The 22,373-nt window shown below is 41.2% G+C and overlaps 1 protein-coding gene across 4 annotated transcripts in view; it reads left to right on the top strand.

Annotated features, from left to right (window-relative positions):
- HECW1 (HECT, C2 and WW domain containing E3 ubiquitin protein ligase 1) overlaps positions 1 to 22,373 on the top strand; it is a 273,365-nt gene that overhangs the window by 124,289 nt on the left and 126,703 nt on the right. For all 4 annotated transcript variants that reach the window (XM_065831014.2, XM_065831015.2, XM_071804706.1 and 1 more), the window contains one exon: positions 14,275 to 14,369. In XM_065831014.2, the coding sequence (XP_065687086.1) occupies positions 14,275 to 14,369 (95 nt within the window). The remainder of the gene's footprint in view (positions 1 to 14,274; positions 14,370 to 22,373) is intronic.

Below are 22,373 nucleotides of genomic sequence, written 5' to 3'. Positions count from 1 at the left end.
AGGAGCTGGTGGCAAATATGTGCAGCATCATGTAAAGCAGCGTTGATTTTGAATCTTGTAGTACACGGGACACAATCAGTATGTGAGCTGGTATTGGAATAGAAACCACGATAATGAGACTGATCAGGGCGTGTGAAGCTGGAATGCCAAGGGCTTTTCTCTTTGTGATGCGTCTTGTGATGGCTGTCAGCATCCAAGATTCTCTGATCTGCAGAGATTGTATTGTTGCAGAGAAAGAAGAGACCTTCAAAAGGGGCTGTGCATTAAGCAGACGACTCTGGGATCTCCTGCATGTCCCTGGGTAACCTGGGCTTTGGGTTTGTCTTTCACAAGTCCTCGCTGGAAAAAGTAAATCTAGCAAAGCCCACACATGCCACACTCCTATCCCTGTGAGCTCTGGTGGCATTGTTTTAAAAGAATAAGACCAAGTTTTTATCCATTATACCACGACACAGCACTGTGTTTGCAAAGGCATCATGTTGATGGGGTTTCGCCAACCAGTGACATGACTCAGAAGTCTCTGTGAGAATCAGAGACCATGAGCATGCTTTCTCTGCCTGTGGTTTCTGAGCAAATGGAAGGAAGATGTGCCCCGCTGTTGTAAAGCAAACCATTTGTAAGACTGAAAGGAAAGGGGAAAAAAACATACCACAGCAGCATAGCTGGCATGTAGCTTTTACTCAAGGCTTATGAGTGGGTGAACTCAATTAATTATAAATGCTTTGGATGTGTAAACAAGAGAACGGCTCTGTGTTGTGAAGGCATAGAAGTCTCTTTTCCTCTGTTTAATTAATGCATACAAGACCTACCCAGATAAGTCTTTGGTGTACTAAGAAAAGACCACGAAGAACATTGTTTTTCAGAACAACTGAACTTTGGGGAATTTTGGTCATTGGGTAATTATAGTGCAAGGCTGTTCATCTTACACTTTTCAATAATGTAACAAGTACTTAGTGATATAACTGTATATTGTTCACCGCTGTTCATTTTTTTTCCCACAAAGAAGGAAAAACATAATGTGGAAATGAATAAAATGCTTGCAAGATGGTAATGTAAAAACCAGGAACCAGTGTGCCAAGTTCTGCTGCACTGTTATCATTCTCTGACTGTCTTTTGCTTTCAGTAGAGTTACAGTGCCAAAACATAGGTGTAACTGTCCCCATTTTCTCCTTATGCCATGTTAGGCCTGTTAAGTGACTTGCAAATAAAATCAAATTATCCTGAAGTGCAGGGAGAGATGCATGCCTTTCCTTGGGTTGCTCTCCTGTGCGTTTTCCTTGCTTTCAATGCCACTGTCTGGAATTGACCTTCCTTTTATTCTTTCAGATTTTGTAAATAATTTTCTTCCAAAATTGTTTGCAAATAGTTCTGCTCTGTGGTGAAGTCAGGAAGGCAAAGAGTTTGAATTGTCACACTTGCCATCGCCCTCTTGGTACGTGTGACCTGTTACCCATTGCCTAAGAGGCTACCACAGCATCTCTTCTTGCTCTTCTCTGTGAGCTCTTACTTCAGTCTGAAGTATTGTTTTGCTGTCACCTTTTACTTATATTAGAGTATTCGTACTATGACAGCAGTGAACAGTCTTTCTTGTATGATAACAGAATGCCTAATTACTTAATCACTCTAAATTAGTTTTTTTTTAATTTGCTGATTAGAAATAGCAGCAACAAACAATAATGTGCTTAGTGTAGTGGGTAACTGAAACAATTTGGGCACTAGGAAGCTGCTTCTACAAGCATTTTGAGATTTCATTCAGCCATCTTCTCCAATTGACCATTTCTTGCTTTGTTGTCATGGAAATATTAGGCTAAAAATATCCTTAGATATGCAGTAGAGCCAAGGAATGTGTGCAGACTGATTCTGAAGTGTGATAAACGTCTTAAGAAAGAAAAGCAGCCTTTATTATGGTATTGTGAGTAAAAGTTGTAAGCTCTTGGCTTCTCTTTTGCATCCAAGTGTAAAGGATTTTCGTTCTTGCTAATATGAATATCTTGTGGCACAAGGACTTAATCCCAAGACTCTCTTTGTTTGCTGCATGGCACGTGCTTGACTGACTGTAATAGTTCCCAGTCAGAGTGAATACTATGAGTTTTAATATTGCATGGTCTGGCTGCTAAACATAAAGAAACTGTTGTAAAGCATTCTGATAGTGACTGAAGAGAGCACTTGAAAATGTGAATAGATAGGGCTTCTGGCTGGGAGGGTTTGCAGAGTAACAAGAGGAAGGATTTAACATGTAAGAGGACCTGGAGGAATGGTGAGGTCCATGATGGCTAGTTTGGGCACTAACATCTTCAAAGGTAACTTTCTTGGGGAAAAAAATGAAAGACTAACTCAAGGGAGTGTAATGTTTCTCAGTCATGCTTATCAGACATGATTAAAGACCAGCTCAAGAAGATGTCTTGAATTAAACAGCTACATGAAAACATGAATCCTCCCTAATTTCAGTACTTGGCTGGGTTTGGAGTTGCAAGATGTCCCTTCTCATGCTGTCACATCCCTTCACAAAGCAGGCACCAGGTAAAGTTATGGCTTACACCTTCCTAAATACTAATCACTGATTATAAGGCTGATGCCATTTTCTGCTTCTATAAATCAAAAGCGCTGCCTGGTCCACCCATGTTTTGAGATCAAGGAGAATAAAAACATGTTGCGATGTTAGCAAGCCATGTCTGAGGCTTCTGAAGTTCATGTGCTCTCTTGCCCAGGGCTGTGCCTGAGGGCATAATCTAGTCATATGTATTTAATTAAGACTTTAAACTACTGTTGCTCTGATAAAAGCAAGGCATGTGCTCTAGGAGACAATTAGCTTGAGGTAGACTTAACATGTGGAAGCCTAAAGGATGGATTGCGATAGGGGCAGTGGAGAAGAGCTTGCATCATCTAGGACAAGCCAGTGCCTCTGTATCACAGTAAAGAGATGAGAGGGGTCCTCAGCTCTGCCCATCCCTTGTCCTGTGTGGAGCTGTGCTCTATTGTATAGTTTTGAGTTTATACCTTTCTCTGTCATGTCTGAGACAGCTTTGCAGTGCCTCTGCTGACACTCAGAACAAAGCTCAGGTATGCCGGTGTTTCTGTATGTTTATTTTCTCTCTGTTTATTTGTGGCTTAATATAGATTGGTGTAATAGAGAACACAGGCACTATATCTCCAGTTCAAATTCTTTTGCTGGATATTGTCAGTGACTCTAATGTCGCTAAGGGAACACTAATACAATGAAACTGATGACTTTCCATATGTGAGGCAAGGCTTATTTCCAGTGTACTGGAAGCACAGGGATTTTTTTTCATCTGCTATTCAATTCTGATAAAGAACTGTAGAGTCCATTGTAACCAGGATCATGAGCAGTTTTAAAACAGAAGTATTATTTAAAAACTTAGTCTGATGTAATTGTTGCATTTCAGAAGTTACTTTAAATCATCTCCCTCATAAGTAGATGAACCACGTGTTTGATTTTGCCTGCAATGTTGTTTTTCTTGCAATGTGAATGAGTGGTTAGGATCAGAGAGCAAACTTTAGGCATGGTTTCCAGTTATTATGGACTCAACTATCACACAGTTAAAAATGCTTTGATGATTGCAAGTTTTTCTTAAATAAATTGCTCACTTGCTAATGCTCATGGTGAAAAACTCATCGTTAAGCTGATTTACATAAAAACATTATTTGCCTGTAGGCTCTGGAATTTCATTAAAGTCTCCATCTTAGTGCAGCCCTTATAATTTGCTGTTTGCAATGACTAAAATGTCTCTTTCAAACAGCTTTTCCTTCTCCTGATGAAAGACAGGTACGTTGTTACAACACCCCCCAACCTCAACTCTCATTCACTCAGATTGGTGCCTGTCAGTCCTTTTATTACAAGAGTCCATAAAGGCAGAGTGAATAGACAGCACTGTTCAGTTTGACTAAAAGTAAATAGATAAAATTCTTGCCTGTTCTGGGCTGGATCCTGCTGTCTTTATGAATATGGAGCAAATAGTTATGTTGGTTTCAGTGGAATGGGAGATGACTCAGTGCAAGGAATGGTAAGGATGAGTACCTTTTTTTTTTTTCCCATCTCACATTTCTGAAGATAATTTTAGGAGTAAATTATTATTTTCAAAGATGTGAGCTATCCGAGCAAACCAAATTTAAATTCCATTACTCATGTCATACAATAAAACTTAAAAAGCAGGTAACAGCCAGAGAATATGCCCCAGTGCAAACTGCAGGTTCTGTTCCTAGCTACATAAGGGCTAAACCACCTCTTTGTTAAAGACATTTAGCATCTTCAGTTACTGGCTGGGCAGTGGCATCCTTCCACTGACCTTTCCTGTGGTGAGTATTTGCAGAAGCTTTGCCTTGCTATCCTCTGCCTCGACTCTAGTTGTCAATCTAAACACCAGACTTACTGGGCACTCCGGTGGACCCTCTCCGTGATGACATGGACTTCCACAAGAGCCACTGGATGGCTGTAAATTTTAATGCATTCCAATCTCTGCTGGTGTGGACAGAATTTGAGCCAGTAGACTGACCATAAATCCTGTTGGCATCTCCCTGTGGCTGCCTAATTGGGAGCCTGAATACAAGCCCCCTAGTACGTGCATTTTGTTCACACCGTGAAGGCAACTGGTTGTGTTCATGTTTTCTAGCAAGACTGAAACAGTGCTCTGCTGCCTGCTCCCCCTAAATCCTTCTCTACTCAAACCTATGACCACCACAAATCACCATGTTACCTGTTTTTGTACTGGCTTCTGTTTCCCCACTCCGTGCTCCTCATCTCCCCAGCTGCCCTTATCTCTTCCTTCAACAGGGGCAAATGGGCAGTGGATTCATATTCTTCTCTTCTGTGCTACTTGGCACAGCGGGGAGATGCCCAGGGATATAGTCCTGCCGCTCGCAGGAGTGATACTCAGAGGAGGCACAGCCAGGAAGAGCTTAGATCTGTGTTACAGAAAAAGTCTGTCTTAGCGCCAGTCTGGAATGTGCTCAGCACAGATAGGTTTTCCTGGGCATTTAGATGGTAAAATCAAAGACGTCTCAAATGAGCATATCAAACTGAATTTTTTGGAGAGGCTTAGAAGTTAACTGAATTTTAATGTACTTTTACAGGAACAGCAAAAGATATATGCTTAGTATAGTGACTTCTGCTCCATATTAACATGAGGGGTGAAAGGAAAGGTCTTCAGAAATCTTTTATGGGTAAAAAAACGTGTTTTTCCCTTGCCCTCACAGCCACAAATTGCTGGATGAAATTTTCTTGCTGTGCATCTCTGGAGATCTGAGGTGGGCATCCAGCGTGCAAAATTTTATTCCAAATGTTTCTGTCTTTGAAAATGTATAAGCAACTGAAAACAAGGTTAAAATTTAAAAATGTCAAGCAACTTTACTAATCAGCAAGGCCAGATGTCCTGCTTGTGTTGAGAAATATATACGAATGCTGGAGAAGAATATATCAGTACACATCGACTCCAGCTGCTAGCATTCCTTAGTAAGGAGTCGTGCCAATAGGACAGCTTTTACGAGGGCAGCATACAAGCAACAGCCTATTGTAATTAGATCTATATGTTCTTCCTAAATAGCAGTTTACAGAGCTACTTTGTTGTACCTCTCCTGTCATAGAAACTCCAAAATACCTGTATTTTCATAAGGCAAAAATGGTATGATTTTGTTTTTCTTATGCTCAGGAGTCTACACCTGTAAAATTTCTGAATAATAATAATTAATCACAGCACAGTCACGGGTAAGCAGATGTGTCGCACTTCATACGAACAGCATGGTAATAGAGGTCGACTACACAAAGCCAGACCCAGAGTCAATGTAATGTGGAGCTTGAAACACTGAGGCCTCAAACAAATGAAGCTAGAAGAGGGGAGACCCCCCACTGAGTATGAGAATTTGTTATTACCAATTAGTCATTAGTGTACTAATTTATTGTGCTACTCGTGTGGTGGCTGAAGGCAGGTAGCTGCTGAATCAAACTATCAAGCAAAAGAAATAAAAGCAAAAGTCAATAGCAGAGAGTATCTGCAGATGACAAATAACAGCAGAACAAAGAATCAGTGATATAATAAATGATTACCTCTCCTGGAGGTAATTCCAGCCCTGAATGTGCAGTGCTCGTGAAGCAGTAGCACTCTGTGACAACACGATCTATAGATGAAATAAAATGACTAAAATAATCTGATCTGTTCTTGAAATATCAGTTACAACTACAAATACGGAAATACGTTATTTATTGTTGCTGAGTTAAGGTTATTGGAAAGTTCTAACTGTGCATTTCTGCATCTTCACAAGTTTGGATTTTTGGCTTAAATTTAATCTTGATTAGAATTTAACTGGATATTCTACTGCTTGGCTTTGAGCTATTACAGTTTTGTAGCAAAGGTTTGTGCCTGAATTATTGATATGTACTGGTCAGCCTTAACTCAGTCTCCAGGTACTTTTTTTCTTTTTTTTTTGCCTAGAAACATTATAATAATCTAAAAGCTGAGATTTGAAGATCTTTTATCTCACTTTCTGGAAAGAAGTCTTTTAACAGTCTGTCCACATGTTTGTGCACGTTTTAGAACAGGGCAAGGAAAAAGTAATCAGAAAATTGGAAGAAATTCTGCAGCTGGGGTTGAAGAAATATATCTGTTTAGGCCTCACTTGATTTTAAACTGTTAGTTGTTTGAAAACTGAGGTGCCCTATGGAAAACCATAAGTGGTTGTGATAGTAAATGAATACTGTAAGCAGATACAGCTTACAGCTTAGGGAAATACAGAGTCCATGGGTGGCTGAGTAACAAACCAGTGTGACAGCTGTAGTGTCACCATTACGCATGGGACAGGAAATTTCTGGAACATGCAATTTCTATGATACAGCACAGGAAATAAGAACCATTGTTTGCATGGAGCAACAGCAAGCACATATGATCAAAATAAATGATACTGTGTGGCAATGCTGTATGTACAGATTAGATCTGCCAGTAATAACCTCACCTTTCATCTTCGTTATGTATCTTAATTCTTTGCTGACAGGGCAGGTATAGTATCAGGAGAAACTACCTAAATTTGTCTAAAAAATCTTGATGCTTAGGGATAGGCTTACGGATTTTGACTCTTTGAGTTGCACCGTTTACCTGGTCTCTATACTTTCAGCAGTATTCAAAAGCAGGAGATGGATGCTGGAGGCAGCAGCAGGTAGAGAAGGGTGAGTGGGCATGCGAGGTGGACAGGACGTACATTTGTGCACCTAGTTTCACAGGAGCTGCGAATACACCTCATACATTGTGCTCCATGTTTCCTGAAGGTCTCGGCACTTTTTTCCTCTTGCTTCTTCAGGTTTGACTTTCTGCTTCTCTGCCTTTCCTTTCCTTGTTTCTTTTTCTCGGCTTTCTTCTCATTTAGTCTCATGCAGACAGTCCTAGTCTTTCTCCCCTGACCCACACTCTCTGCACAGGGATTCTCTTCTAATATCAGTCCTCTGCTTCCCTCAACTTTGATATTGGTACTGTTGCTTACTGAATTCCAGTACTGCAACACCTCATGTGAACTGTCTTTAATCTCTCTCTGTTTTGGTTTCCCATTGTGTTTTCCCACAAACAGGGTTCTTTTCCCCCGGTGCACAATTGAGGCAAATTTTAGCACACAGAGAAGAGATATTGTTTATTACAGAGTTGCGCAAGTCTGGATGCTGGAATAAAGCCAGCATGACAGAAAGAAAAGTAGCAGCTGTTACAGACAAAAGCTTGTCACTACTCAGGGCAGGCCTAAAGACCAAATTGGTCACACATTTTCATATTGGTTACATATTCGTTTTAGTGTATAATGAGCAACATTCAGCTAGACACTTTATCCAACAGTCTCAAGATTTATATTATTAACAAAACAAGACTCAGCTAATTGTGCGGGCTCCAGAATGTCTAAAGCTACAAGGTCAATAGTCTCTGTAGTTTCAAATTAGGTGTTTCGCAAATCAGTCATACAGAATCACAGAAGCGTGGAATCGTTGGGGTTGGAAGGGACCTGCTAAAGCAGGAACACCCAGATGAGGCTACACAGGAATGCATCCAGGTGGGTATTGAATGTCTCCAGAGAAGAAGATCCACAACCTCTCTGGGCAGCCTGTTTCAGTGTGCTGTCACCCTCAAAGTAAAGCAGTTTTTCCTCAAGTTTAGATGGAATTTCTGTGCTTCAGTCTGTGCCCATTGCCCCTCATCCTCTTGTTGGGCACCACTGAAAGGAGTCTGGTCCCATCCTCTTGACACCCACCCTTGAGATATTTATAAACATTGATGAGATCCACTCTCAGACTTCTCCAGGCTGAACAGACACAGCTCCATCAGTCTCTCCTTCATAAGAAAGATGCTCTAGGCTCCTCATCACCTTCATAGCCTCCTGCTGGACTCTCTCCAGTAATTCCGTATCCTTCTAGTCATCTTTGTTAGAGAAGCAGACTGGCCTAAAGCTGAGAGGATTTACATATCTTTGGGTTAGCAATTGCCAACGGTGGCAGTGACTACAATTGTAATTCCGTCTCCTATTTTTCCATACACCTCTCCCAGTTTCCCCAGTGTATTACCCTTCATTGACTCCCTGTCTCTACTTCGATACCTTCTGTCACCACTTCCAGAGATCGCCGTGGCTATTTTAATTCAAGGTGGTCTCATAGCAATCTGATTATAGTACATGTTTGTTTATTCTACTTCTGGGTCCTCTCCAGGGAAAACTTTTGACTCATAACTTAATTGCTTCACTCTCTGATTTGGTTCACTTGGTTCCCACCCACTTACCAAAGACAGCTACCTTTTCATTACTGATTTTTGACACCTCTCATTTTTTACACAAAATGTTTCCCCAAAAGAGCAACAACAGCTCTTTTAGTAATAGATTGAATTGGTCACAAATGACTCAATTTTTAAGACTCACATTACTTCCCTGAGAGGTTTTTCAGTGCTGAGAAATGCTTAGCTAATGCCTAGTCACCTCAGTTATTTAATTGAAACAAAAACTATAATGGGACTAAATCACAACCAGATTGAGGAAGTGCCTCAGGTGTATCACACATTCCTATCAAACACCAGCTGATTCTTTCTGCCTCCTCCAAAGAGTATCATTTAGTCTTTCCTTGAAATACCCATCAGGATGGTTGGGTTTTTTGGCTGTGGTGGGTCTTGTGTGTGTGTTTGGTTGGTTGGTTTGGTTTGGTTTGTTTTTTAAATCTAACACGGGAAACTGCTTAATCCTGGCAGTGCTTTTTTTTATATTTGAGATAATAAATCTACCTTTTGGTGAAAGCTGAGCCTCTGAGACCAGACTAACCTTAGTAAGTGAGGAGCAGAGGATTATAAGAGCAAGGGAATTTTTGAGAAGAGATTCAAGTATTTTCAAGGGAAAGGGTATCAAACAAACCAACAGGAGCAATAACACTGATAGAAAAAAAAAATAGGTGGATGATGGAAATATGTCTTAGGGCAGGGTTGTCAGACTCAGTTTCACCAGGGTTCACGTTGGCCTCACAGTTGCCTTCAAAGGGCTGAATGTAATTTTAGGACTGTATAAATGTTGGAGTAGTTAGCGAAAATAGGTTTGACCCCCCTGTCTTAGGGGCTTTCAACCTTCAGTACTTCCAACTGCTGTTCCTCAGTATACCCTACTAGATTTTTTCTCCTCTCACTTTGGTTTAGTAAGAAGACAGGATGTTTTCAAGGGCTGGGTAATTGTAGAGGCCATACAGAATATTGCCAAGAAAAGTAATGTTCAGCTGGTAAATTAATTTTCCAGTTAATTAGCAAAACTGATTTGGTAACTGAGATAACTCAGGTCTTTGATAGAGAAATAATTTTTTGTGGACTGGACTTTTTTTTTTTCTTGTGAGAGGGCTGAAACTCTGTGGCAGAGTTCTCTGGCAAACCTCAAATTTCTCAGAGTTTTCGTCTGAATGCGGAGCCATCTCTGCGGTGTCCGGGAATGGGCTACATCCCGGATTCTCTCCCTTCCCTATAAGCAGCCCTCTTCTGTGGCCACAGAGCTGCTTGTGAGCTGTGGTGCAAGGAGCGAAGCAGAACTGCCTCTCCTGTTGCCTGGCTCTGATGACCCTGCCTTGAGACCCTGCTTGTGGGCAGCTCTGTGTTCTGCACCCGCCATGGTTATAGCAGCAGGTTTGAGCATACAACCAGGAAACATCGTATTTGTACCAATGTCGTAGAAGGCTGTAACACAGCCATGATCACAGAATCACAGAAAGTTAGAGATTGGAAGGGACCTCGAAAGATCATCTAGTCCAATCCCCCTGCCGGAGCAGGAACACTTAGATGAGGTTACACATGAAGGTGTCCAGGCAGGTCTTGAATGTCTCCAGAGAAGGAGACTCCACAACCTCTCTGGGCAGCCTGTTCCAGTGCTCTGTCACCCTCACTGTGAAGAAGTTTCTTTCCATATTTAAGTGGAACCTCCTGTGTTCCAGTTTGAACCCATTGCCCCTTGTCTTATCACTGGTTGTCACCAAGGCTGTCACCTTTATGTATTTATAAACACGAATGAGGTCATCTCTCGGTCTCCTCCAAGCTAAAGAGACCCAGCTCCCTCAGCCTTTCCTTGTAAGGGAGAATGATGTAATGGGGATACCAGACCCGGTGTGAAGGCAATAAAATGCTGTTGTGTTCTTGATCCATAAAAATCACTGAGTAGTTTGGTAATTGTCATGGGCGTGAGTGTTTCTGAGCATCTTCAGACATCTCATCTCTCAGAAGATTTAGCAGTCTAATGGCGATTTATGCTAATTGAAAGGAGAATTTAACCTCATTACTTCCTGACTTTAACATCATAACTTCATTACCTGGTCCAGTGAGCTGCTACTCGTAATTACTGAGATGAAAACAACAATGGCATGTATTTATTTATGACTGGGAATTACCTGGATAATGCTTTATCCTGACCTGTGCACTGTGCCATGTAGCTGGGGCAGCAGGACAGAGTTAAATGGCCTCCTTTATTTCACAACAAGCTAATCTACACGACTACAATGCAAACAACCCTTATAACTACATATTATCCATGAATGCCAGCTGGACAGTATTCAAGTTAATTTATGTCACTGTCTTGCCTATACTTACAGTGATTTCTGTACCAGAGGCAGTGGTACCAAGTCAGTGACTGTCTGCATCTTTTTTGGAAATGTCTTAGAGGTGGTTCAGAAATAAAAGAACAATCTTGAGATGGATTAAAATGTTAGAGGACTCTTGAAGTAAGAAACATGACACCAACAATGTTACTTGGAAAGAATAGCTCCCAAGCAAAAAACGCCCAACTAGGGTCCAAGTGGCATTTTTGCACATATATACTGTATGTAATTTTGCAAGCCTTAAACTCATTGAAGTTTTATCTATCCATTGACAATAGCTATTTTCCTAATATTTTCAGTCTCAAAAAGATGTAGAGAAAAAGGTGGAAAGCGGGGAATCGGGGGGGAAAAAAAAAAAAAAGTTGTTCCCCTGATGTTTCTAGAGCAATTTCTCAAGCTGTGAAGGTCCACATAAGACATTTTCCTATCAGATCTGCTCTCTGAATGAAACCTTTGACATTCATTAATCGCCATGTCAAATACTGCCCACTGAATGGCTCCACCTCTGCCACGGTTTTGAATTGTATGTGACACCTGTGTCTCTCTGGGTTGCCCTCCTGCCAGTTTGCATCTGTACGTGGGCAGTTTGACTGAAAATTAAATTAGAAATAGAAGTTGTGTGAAACTGAGAAGAATCTTCAATACCCACATGGTTCTTTCCAAATACATATTCAATCATTTTAGTAATCCTTTGTCCTTGAAAGCAATACTAATATCCAGAATACCTACATAAGGATATATTCTTCTGTTCTCTCTGTTTAATACTTTTAGTTTAATTAAATAGATTATTTTAAAACATAGTTTCCCAGTGTACATGGTAAGTGATTTCCTGCTTGTCAACCTACAGTGAGATTTCCTGCTGTAAGGTCTGAACCTTGTCACACAAGCTAGTACCTGATGTTATATTTTATTAACTACATGAGTTAAAGAAATTTTATTTAAAAAAAAACACACTTCTTTTTATTCTAGTTCTCAATGTTCCGTGCAAACTGTAGCTAAAAATCTCCAGGAGAGAGGAAAATTAAGATTTGAATAATTGTTAAGAACTGCATGTTTTAGCTATTGTGATATCCTCAGCTTTTGCTGTCTTCTCAGTGGGTAAATGAGTTTGCTGCTGAGCTGTTAAAATTCCTGTAGAGAAAATTACAACACGAAAATTCAGTCTGGACTTGCAGTTTTTCAGTCCCATAAGCTCATCCAACTCTTTTGCTGCCAGAAAAAAACAACTCCTGCTCCCAGGTGCAACAACAGGGTTGCTTGCTCAGCTGCACTAACATTTCAAGTAATTTTCTTGAATTTGCAGAAGTTGGTTTGGGGCATAGCCGCGAATTAAACCCCAGGATGTGCAACAAAGCCCCTCGTGGAGGTGCTGAAGGACTCTCTAGCCTGTTCCATTCCTTGAGAAGTGCTGTGAAGTGAAAGGGACACATGTACGCACCTGTGCATATAGTGGGAGAGGTGTGTATTTTCACTGTGCAAGCAGAAATGTGTACCTGGTTGCCTGATGTAGAACGAGGTGTGGGGATGGAAGATACGGTGGCACATTAACACACTGGCACTGTGCTTCTTGTTGATGGGCTGCGTATCCCTGGTGCCTCCTCAGAGAGGGGCACTGAGAGGCACTTGAACTACTTGGGAAAATAAGTACTTTGTTTTTCAGTTCCCAAGTCGCATTTGAAAGTTGTGAAGGCTTTACACTCCTAAAACTAATTTGTCTTTCAAAAAACAAATTGGGATTTATTTTTCCTCCTGTGTCAGCTTCATAGTAGGCAATTCAGGCCTGTGTTTTTAAGGGTCTCCACTGCTTTTCATGTCCCCATGTTTTGCTTTTATCTGAGGTGCTGCATGGTTGTTCTTCGGATGTACAAAATGGCAGATCACAGCCCCATGATCTGTAGCCAAGGTCCCAGCTCTTAACATTTCATAGTCTTTTGTCACAGCTGCACTGATTTTGCTTATTTTGTTACTGATGTTAAAACAGCAACGCAATTTGTACCATAAAACATTGGCATTCCTTTATTATTTTCTTACTTAGGCACTACAGCTCCAATGAGACAAGGTTGGTGTTTTCCCTGAGCTTCAGCAGCAGCTGCAAAGCAAGGTTTTAAGGGCAAACTTGGTAATGAGAAGAACTTCAAATATATTATGGAGCAGCTGAAAGTCTCTATGGCATTATCCAGTTAAAACTGCAAGATGCGACTGCTCCTTTTATTTAAATAGGCATTTTTCAGATCCCACAAACATGTTACACACATACAGTGTATACCTGCTGTGTCCTGGCTGTATGTGTGCACATACCAATCCAGTTCACATCCTACTCTACCATGGAAAAAATCTCTTGTTTGCTGGATGTGCTCCAGCAAGTCACCAGGTCCAGGCAAGTGAGTGAGTGGGATTATGGCACCTACCAGCAATTCATATCTACTTGTAGTTAAGACCAACAGAGAATCTAGCCTCTTGGAACAGACAAGAAGGTAAATCCTAAGGGGATGATCGAACAGGAAGCCAGTTTCACTTCTCCTGTGCCCTGATACAGTTATCAAAACGGGTTTCTGTCACTTATTATGTTTATCTGAATATCAACGCACCTGGCAAAAAGCAGATCTGTGAGTCCAAAGTCATTGTCTTGCTTGTGTTCCTCACCTAATGCAAATCTTTGGAAGTCAGTAGAAGTACACTAAGATGGGTCTCATGGTACTACGCTGTTTCTGAAAAAATGTTTTAATGTAGTAACTGTCAGAGCAGTTAATCTGTGTAGATCTACATCCTTGCCCTGACCAAGGCCAGAACACATTGGCTCAGTGAGCAACTATGCAATCTTCTTGTCCTAAGGAAGTTTCTCACTTTGTACGTTAGCGTTTGGTATGTCTGAAAAGGGAAGGTTTGTCTGTCCCTATGTTTCTTCTTCACGTAGCTAAAGGGTGCTGATCAGGTACTCTGAGGTCTGTCTGTTGTAAAAGCTGCTTCGAAGACATTGGGGTTTTAACTTATTTCAGTCACAGGAACTAAACTGTGAAATTCTCTGTGGCAAAGGTGAAGATCAGAGGCAGGAGGTATCCTGTTGTGCCAACCAACGTGAGACGGACCACTCACAATTTAATTGCTTGCCAGCCTTGTTTTTGTGAGCTGCAACTGATCATGCAGCTTCTCCCTTGCAGTTCTTCTAATCTAAAATAATTCTCTTTTTTTAGCTGAAACAAAGATCTGCTTCAAATACTACCATGGCGTGAGCGGGGCACTACGAGCCACAACTCCGAGTGTCACAGTGAAAAACAACGCAGCTCCCGTAAGTTATGCCGACCTTATATTTTTTCCAATGTATGTTCCCTGCTGTCACTGTGCTATGCCTTGCTTTCTCTGCCTGCTTTGTGTACTTTTATGAAAACTGAACATAATATTTGCTCTTCAGTGCACTGTGGTACAGAGAAATGGGTCGTGTTCGGTTAAGATGTGGGTTTGTACACCAAGCAAATGTAGATTCAGCTCTCAATCTGTCACAGATAACTTCTCTGAACTGGGACAAGTCCCATGTCCTAGCTGTGTCCTGTTCTGTAAAGTTATCTTCTCTCTGCTGGGTGTGGTGAAGTTTGGGTGATAACTCTAGAGGATTTGGGATCCTGGGCTTGTAAATATAGTGAGTGTCCAGAAAAGGAATAAGACTTTCCTATTTTAAGGTGCTTTTTTCAAAATCAAGGCGTGAGCATTTTCATCGCCGCGCCTCTGAGTTCCTGGAACAGCTACACTGTGACACACTCCCATCAGTGCTAAGAACTGGGCATTCAGGTCCTGATCCATCAAAGTACTAAAGATTGTTTTTGACAGATTGAGGCTTCATTGAGAGCAGTTCCGATTTGCTGGAGCTTAGCAAAGCTCTGTGACTCAAATGGCTCTAAAAAGCTATATATCTTGCCTGGTTTGGGAAAATTTTATCGCCCTGAGAGTGAACTATTTTTTAGAAGCCTGCAGAAGGACTTGCTGACCTCTAGAGCTTGTCTGGCCTTGCTGGCAGAGTTTCATTGCCTACCAGGCTCATCTTGGCAGAGATCTGCATGAGGTGAGGAGCTTTAGTCCAACCGGCATTAAAAAAGGACTAGCTCAGATGTTTAGACTGGAGGATGGATTCAAGAAGGAACCATGTTACCTGTGGGTGTATGTAGGTTTCAGCAGACATTGCTGAAATTTTTAAGTTTGTTCTTTTTATTTTATTTTTTTTTAAACAGTCCCAAGTTATCATTTCTAGAAAGGCTGAAAAGTCTTCCGTGTGGTGTGTTGACTGTGTCTGATTGTACCAGAGCCAGGAAAGATTAATTTTTTCATCCTTGACTCATATAAGGTCTTTTAGTCGTTTTTCTTTGCCTTCGTTTTATTCAACAGCTTCAAACTGGATCCTGGGTAGGGGCTACTGGATCTGGATGTGACTTACTCACCAGGGAAGGCATTCACCAGTTTCAAAGCCTAGAGAGTTTCCTTCAGCTGTCTGCGGAAGAACATTATGATGTGGCCATGGTTATCTTCATTGTGTGGGATGCTGAAAAGTTCTTTTTAGCCTGTAGTGAGTGGTGTCTTGTTGACTCAGGACTTGCTGTTCATTTCCCTGTTATCATCAGTTTGGGTGGTACGATCTATGTCATTGATTTAGTCCCAGTCTTCTCTGAAAGATAAACCAGCCAACCAAGGCAATAAATACCAGTAGGATGACAGATTAGAAAAAAATCATTTCCACGTCTTAGACCTGAGTTTGAACCAAATAAGCAAATTTTTCAGGTCTAGTGTGGAAGACTTACATTTCATTATTAAGTATTCACAATATGTTTTATGTTAATGGAAGAATGTCTGAGGACCTGTGCCTTTTTAACATGCAAATACAACCTTCCCAAGTTCTTCAGTTGAGGCCTTTATGTATGGTCATGGTGAAATAAAGCAACCATTCACTTTCAGCTGAGCAGGACTTGTGTTTAAAAGAAAGTCCTCTGGGTGCAGTACTCGTGGTCTTTGTAGAGATCAGATGAGAAAAAGAACCGCCTATTATGACCTTCAGCTGAGTGTACAGTACATGACTGAGAAATGAAATATGATTAAAAGTGGTATCAGAGAACTGTTTTCTGTTTGAGGGCCAGCCAGCGTCCTTGGAAATAGCATTCTCTTCACATCATCTTCTAATTTTTCCTGCCTTTCTGGATTGCAGAATAGTCTGTGTGGTTTTTGCCAGTTTCCTTTGCGGACCAGGGAGGCCAGCAGTGTTGTAGGTGCAGTATCGTTTTCTCCTTACTGTTTGCTGTGTGATGTAAATATTTGGTGCATTGTAAGGCAAATACTAAGAAGTGAAGACAACAAGAGCAAAGGACTAGTAATAAAGGTTAAGTGATATGAACATGGAGAGAGCCTCCTGTATGAGTGCAAGGGGAGAAAAATGCTATAGATATGAAAACTCCTTTAGAGAGTAGAGAAAAATAATGGACTGAGTCTTGCCTGTGTGAAGGCTTTCAGCAAAGTATGATCCTCTAAACTCCAGTCCCAGCTGAAACCATCAGATAGCTTTCTATATCTGCCGCTCTGCAATACATGCTCGACCTTTACTGCTACAGTTGTTGAATGCTTCACAGTGTTCTGTACCGTTGGAAAGTGGTGTTACCCTCGCTGGAGAGATAGGGAAGGGAACAAAGGATTTGCCCAGACCTAGCGTTTTCCTGGGTTCTTGTGTGCCTCTGCGCTGGTTGCCACTGGGACAGAGGTAACAGCCATGCAAAATGCAAACATTATCCTTAGAAATGCAAACACACAAAAAGCACTCACCTTTTGAGTGTGGTTTCACTAATAGTGAATTCCAGACACGCTCCTCCATTTTTTTTTCTGAGATGGAAGGAGAGAGGGATAAAATCTTAAAGAAATCACAAAATAAACTGCTATATCTATTTAAAACCTTTCTTTTCTTTTTTTTTCTTTTTTTTTTAATAATAGCTTGGAACAATGGTCAGAAATTTCTTGTTTGAAAGAAGCAGCAGCTATTCTGTTTCATGCTTTGCTCTGCTTATCCATCGTCAACCAAAGAGTAAATGCACAGCTTGCTTTATCCGTGTTGCCGAGTCCCTCCCCATCCTTTTGCTGCGGCTCCACAGTGAGGTGCGCTGGGTGGGCAGACCCATTGCTTTCTTTTTTCCCCTGTGTCTTGAATCATATTCTCAGCACGACTGAGCAGCGAAGCGATAGATTGTTTTATCTTACCCTGTTCCTCTCTGTGATCAATTAAGGGCCGTGACATTCTAGCGCAATGCCTATAGCTCATCCGAGGGCCCTGACACTTCTTACCCTAGTGAGACTTGACACACAGGGCCTTCCATGATCAAATTGGATGCATCAGATTCCTCGCTTGTTTTCATTGCTCCAGTGATTTAGAGCACTGCCCCAGGGTCCCGGGAGTGGCGTTTCTCACAGTACCAGCAAAAGCTGTGGCCCTCTGACTGCTGCGTCCTGGGCGCAGAGAGGAGTTCTGCTCAGAGGGAATCATCTTCAGCTCCTGAGACAGGTTCTTGCACATCCATTCTGCTGGAAGAGGAAATCCTGTGGTCTGTGCTTGGAAATTTACCCTCTTTTGCAGTCAGTAGGATTTTTAGCCATGGCTCTGGGACCTTAGTGTGTTAGAAATAATAGTTGTGCAGGGAAAAAAAATCTCAACTGGGTTCCTGCTGTGGGTGTAGGGGATGAAGTTTTTTTAAAAGCTGGTGCCTGGATCAAAAGGGAGTTTTTCCATTGTAGTGATGGCATCACAAATTCACCCTGAAGCTTAGACTGTCAGTGGGGGGACAGAAGGAACGAGGCTTTGTGTATTTGACACAAGCAAACCTTTTTGTTTGGCACAGCTTGGGAAAAAGATCCAGAGCAGGTGTCCTTTGAGAGGCAGCATTTGGGGACAGGTGACCTTCTGGGGACAGTGCTAGCACAGACCCATCTGCAGTTGATGGCAGAGCCACCCAAGAAGGTTCTATCTGCGGCTCAGGGCACGTGGTACCTCCTGTGGCAAGGGCAGCAGCTGGCGTATTGCCTACTCGGTGTGCGTCCCGTCCTGTCTGTCAATGAGACCTGAAAACACCGATAACCAGCAGTATCCTAACAGCACAATTTAAAAAAAAAGACTAAACCAAAACAACAAAAAACCCAACCCCTTCATTGTCTGTCTGACTGAGGTTCACTGCAATTCAAAAGGGGAAAGAAGCTGGAAGTAGTCTTGCTGGCGGCTGTAAAGTGGTTGCCGTTCTTGTTCACGCGCTGCTGAGACCATCTTTAACTGGCAGTTAAAAGGAATCCTTTTTCCAAAGGGGAAAAAAAAGTTGCTGTGTTAGTTGAATGCCTTTGTGTAGCACTGATGGTGCTTTAGGCTGTGTAGCATCTCGCATTTCTTGTATTATGCATGTTCTGCTCCATTTGACTTTATCTCCTTACATTGCAGCCCAGTTATTAGAGCTGCCTCTCCTGCTGATTAGGATGCCCTGCAGTTCGTTAGTTGGTGAAAAGTCCTGTCATATTTTATTGCCTGTGAGTCGTCAAGCTTGAATATCTGGGAATGAAGGGCTGTACACTTTGGCAAATTCATACATGGCAGGAGCGTGAATGTGAATTTGGGGCAGCAGATAGGCCTGGGGGTGATTGCAGTAAAACGGAGCACCTGCAGTTCTGGGAGGAACGGACATCCTGGCTAGCTGCTTTTTTTTCTGGACTAGTTATATTTTTAAAACAATCTTGCTTGTGCACAGTAGTTTATACTTCTAAAGCATAAGCATCACCATGGTATGGATACGCAAAGTTTTCTCAGTAGAAAAGAACAATTTTACAACATACGCAACATTCCTCTATTTGTTACTCCACATTTATTCATAATTTTGTCACCATTAATCTTTACATCAAATATCATTGTAGGAAAACAATACAAGTTACAGCAATTAATTCTAGCAATAGGAAAATGGTATCTCACTGGTGCGAAAAGGTTTTAACCTAAACACGGCTCTTTTGCAGTAAAATAAAGCAGATGTGAAAACAGCATACAGAATGAAAAAGAAAAACCTTTTCCCTTAGGAGTTTTTAGCCTAAGAAGATAAATTGGATGCATCACAATTAAAAGACAGTAAGTGGAGAATCAATGTTTTAGCCTCAGGACAAATGTCTTCACTAAATTGGGAGCATTCACTCGCTGTATATTAGATGCAAAGAACCACAGCTGATCGAACCTCTGGAGCTTTCATGCCACCGTTCTTGTCTCATAGATCATGATGGCACTCATCACATACACTTAGCATCATGTGGAAAACTGTGTAAATTGGAGCTAATTATTGAAAGAGACCTTCTCTACCTTGTGCTTATGTGGAAATGCTGCTTCAGCTGGGTTTCCCACAGTAGGAATTACTGCTTGATAAGCTGCTGCCATTTGGTGGTGACTGATCATTCCTGAGGACTTCCTGCTGTAAATGTTTGCATTATGTGCTGTTAACATCAGTGTGGGCCGCCAAGGAGTGTGTAATAATGAAGCATTCTGCCTCATTTCCATATACATGCTGCAAGCCGGGATTTTATGAGAGTGTGCATGTATGAGCAGCAGTATCTCTTAGTCTTTCCAAAGGCTGGATTTAAAAATCTCAGCTCTCTGTTGTTTTTCACTTTGTGTCTTACTGTGTGATAGGTGAATTTTAAAACTGTGTTTATGGGGCATCACTATGCAATAAATCTAACAGTCTGATTTTGAGAGTATAAGAATAATTATGCTTCAGGAAACAGCAGAAACTTCTAGTGGCTTCTGCACTGTTCAGCAATTGAGGTTTAAAAAAACAGAAGTTTATGGAAACACAATATCAGGCTGCTGCCATTAATCACAGCAAAGAATGCAAGCAAGGTACATCTGTAACAAGTGTAAGTGGTGTACCTTGGAAGGCTCAGCATTTCCAGGGAGGGAAGCAGCACATCTCTGGAAGCTATGGGTCCAAGGTGACCAAGTGTTTGTCAGGAGTGAGCAAGAGAATCCCCTTTCCTTATCTCAAGATAAGAAGTAGCCAGACCAACCTCAACATGCAGCTACCTTCAAATGCAGGGTAAGGAGTAGCATTGTCAGTACCACCTGTATTCTACCCATCCCTGTATCCATCTCCTCCTATTTTGAGTGCTTGCAAAGGAGATGGAGTCATTCAGAAATGAAAAAGTCAAGGCAAAATGAGCAGGGGAAATGACTGGAAACACTCACTCAGCTGGAAGGAACCGTAGACTCTAGCAGTCAAACATGAAGTGCTCTCTGCCAGGGTACAGTCTCCTTCCAATGTGAAAGGGTGTCAGACAGAAAATATATATGCTAAGAAACAACTGCTGAAAAAGTGTGAATTCCATTGATTAATCATTTGAGGTGAATAATTCTGAAAAACATAGCTGATCATAAACTGTGGGAGGAAGGTGATCTGTGTGGGCTTCTCATCTATCAGAAATATCTGCTCATTTGTGGTGAAAAGAAAGTTTGGAGTTCAGGAGGTGTAATGACTCACACTAAGCTCATCAGAGGTAGAAAAAGGAAGTGTCGTAGTACTTATTAGTAGGGAATTGGCAAAGATTTTACTGTGTGCGTAGGAAACATTAGCACTTTTATGTTACAAATTCCTATGTGCACTCAATGTACTCTTGCTTTGAAATGTTCTAGAGAGGTGACGTTAAAAAAGAGAGCAAGGAAAGGTTTAGGAGCAATAGAAAAATATTTTCATGAATACTATATTGTTTTCAACACTTAATATTGTAGTATCACCTGATGCCCTAATCTAGGATTTGGCTCCAGGGCAGCAAGTACTGAATGGGTACATTAGCCATTACACAAGCTACAGATAACACTGATTTGGAGGGAAGGATTTCCTGGCAGAATTTGACCCTCCCCACCTACAAAATGCATGGGATTGATTTTTACTGTGAGAACAACTCTCAGAACATTTGTTAAAGCTGAAAAATGTCATGAATTAATTTTTTCACTTCCGTTTTGTGTCATTATAAAACCATGGTAGTGTTTTACAACCTGATTTGGTTATTTTCAAGCATACTTCCTCACATGAGCAGCCTCCTAATAGTCACACAGTTGAGCCCCTAGTTCAGTGTAATTACGTTTTCGGTTGTACTTTTCTATATCCTAATTAGCACTGATTCAAAGAATTTGAAGGTTAATGACATGTCCAAATTATTTCTTATTGCCACCTCAGTAACACAGGCACTTTTTCAGTATCCAAATGCATAAAGACTATTGTATTTATGCTGCAATTACCCTGTCATATAGCGAGCACTCCATTTATATGAATTAGTGGAGTCGGAAAGCGTAACCAGGGTGCAGTTGGTCTCTGACTGCAGCATAACTATAGTCACTGTGTTATAAATAATAACCTTTTCCTTTCTTTTGTTTCCTCTACTCACATTTTAAATTGGGATGGTTGGGAAGATATTTTCTTTAAATATTAAGAAAACTCATTTGCACTGAAAGCCTCTTCTGAGTGCAGTCCAATAATACTGGCTTTTGCAGTCCTATTTCAGTAAAGATGCGGAGCACGTGCTGAAACCCCACTGACTTTACTGGAAATGTTTAATGATTTTCCTTCTAATTGGCAGTATCTTTCAAAATGAAGAGGAACTAGCAAGTAGAGTCACTTCAAGCAGCATTGTCATTATGACATATTTCGGATATGTCAATAGCTAAAGTGACAAGTGATCCGGATCTGTGCACTTGGTGGCTTTTTTTCCTGTCTTGATATTGACTTTTTCAGCTTGGCATGGTTCAAACTCCTATCACCACCCGTTCATAGATTTACACCACTTATGAGAGATAAGTGCTCAGAATTTATTATCTAACAAATACAAATTGAGCAGGGAAGGTACAAACAATTTGCTTTGTGAACATCAGCATTGATTTCCTGAGCAGCAGCCTGTAAATTGAACACACAGGTATGTTCTTTTTTTATTGTTCCAAGCCAGGAGAAATGCCTCTGTTTTCCAGCAGCACAGCTGTTTGCATATTTAAATGTTACTTAATTTTGCAGTCTTCACAATTTCCTGATCTGTCTGTGTGAAAGAGAGAGGTGTAATGTATTTAATTATCATAATGAAAGTTTAAATACAAACACCTGAGATTAAGCTTGGTGGCAAACATCGGAGTGGGTTGGAAAAGACCTTTAATGCCAGAAATGGGCCCGAAATAGTCTTCAGTGCTTTTTTTTTCACTTTTTGTGTATTTCGCATGCGTCTTCAAGGACTGCACACACAGGAGACAAGGGACAAGAGCCACCTGCGT

The sequence above is a fragment of the Patagioenas fasciata genome, chromosome 2 (genome assembly GCF_037038585.1).
Source record: "Patagioenas fasciata isolate bPatFas1 chromosome 2, bPatFas1.hap1, whole genome shotgun sequence".
In the NCBI taxonomy this organism is placed as follows: Eukaryota; Metazoa; Chordata; class Aves; order Columbiformes; family Columbidae; genus Patagioenas; species Patagioenas fasciata.
The sequence above is the reverse complement of the archived record's forward strand: the minus strand, read 5'-3'. Positions and strand labels throughout refer to the sequence as shown.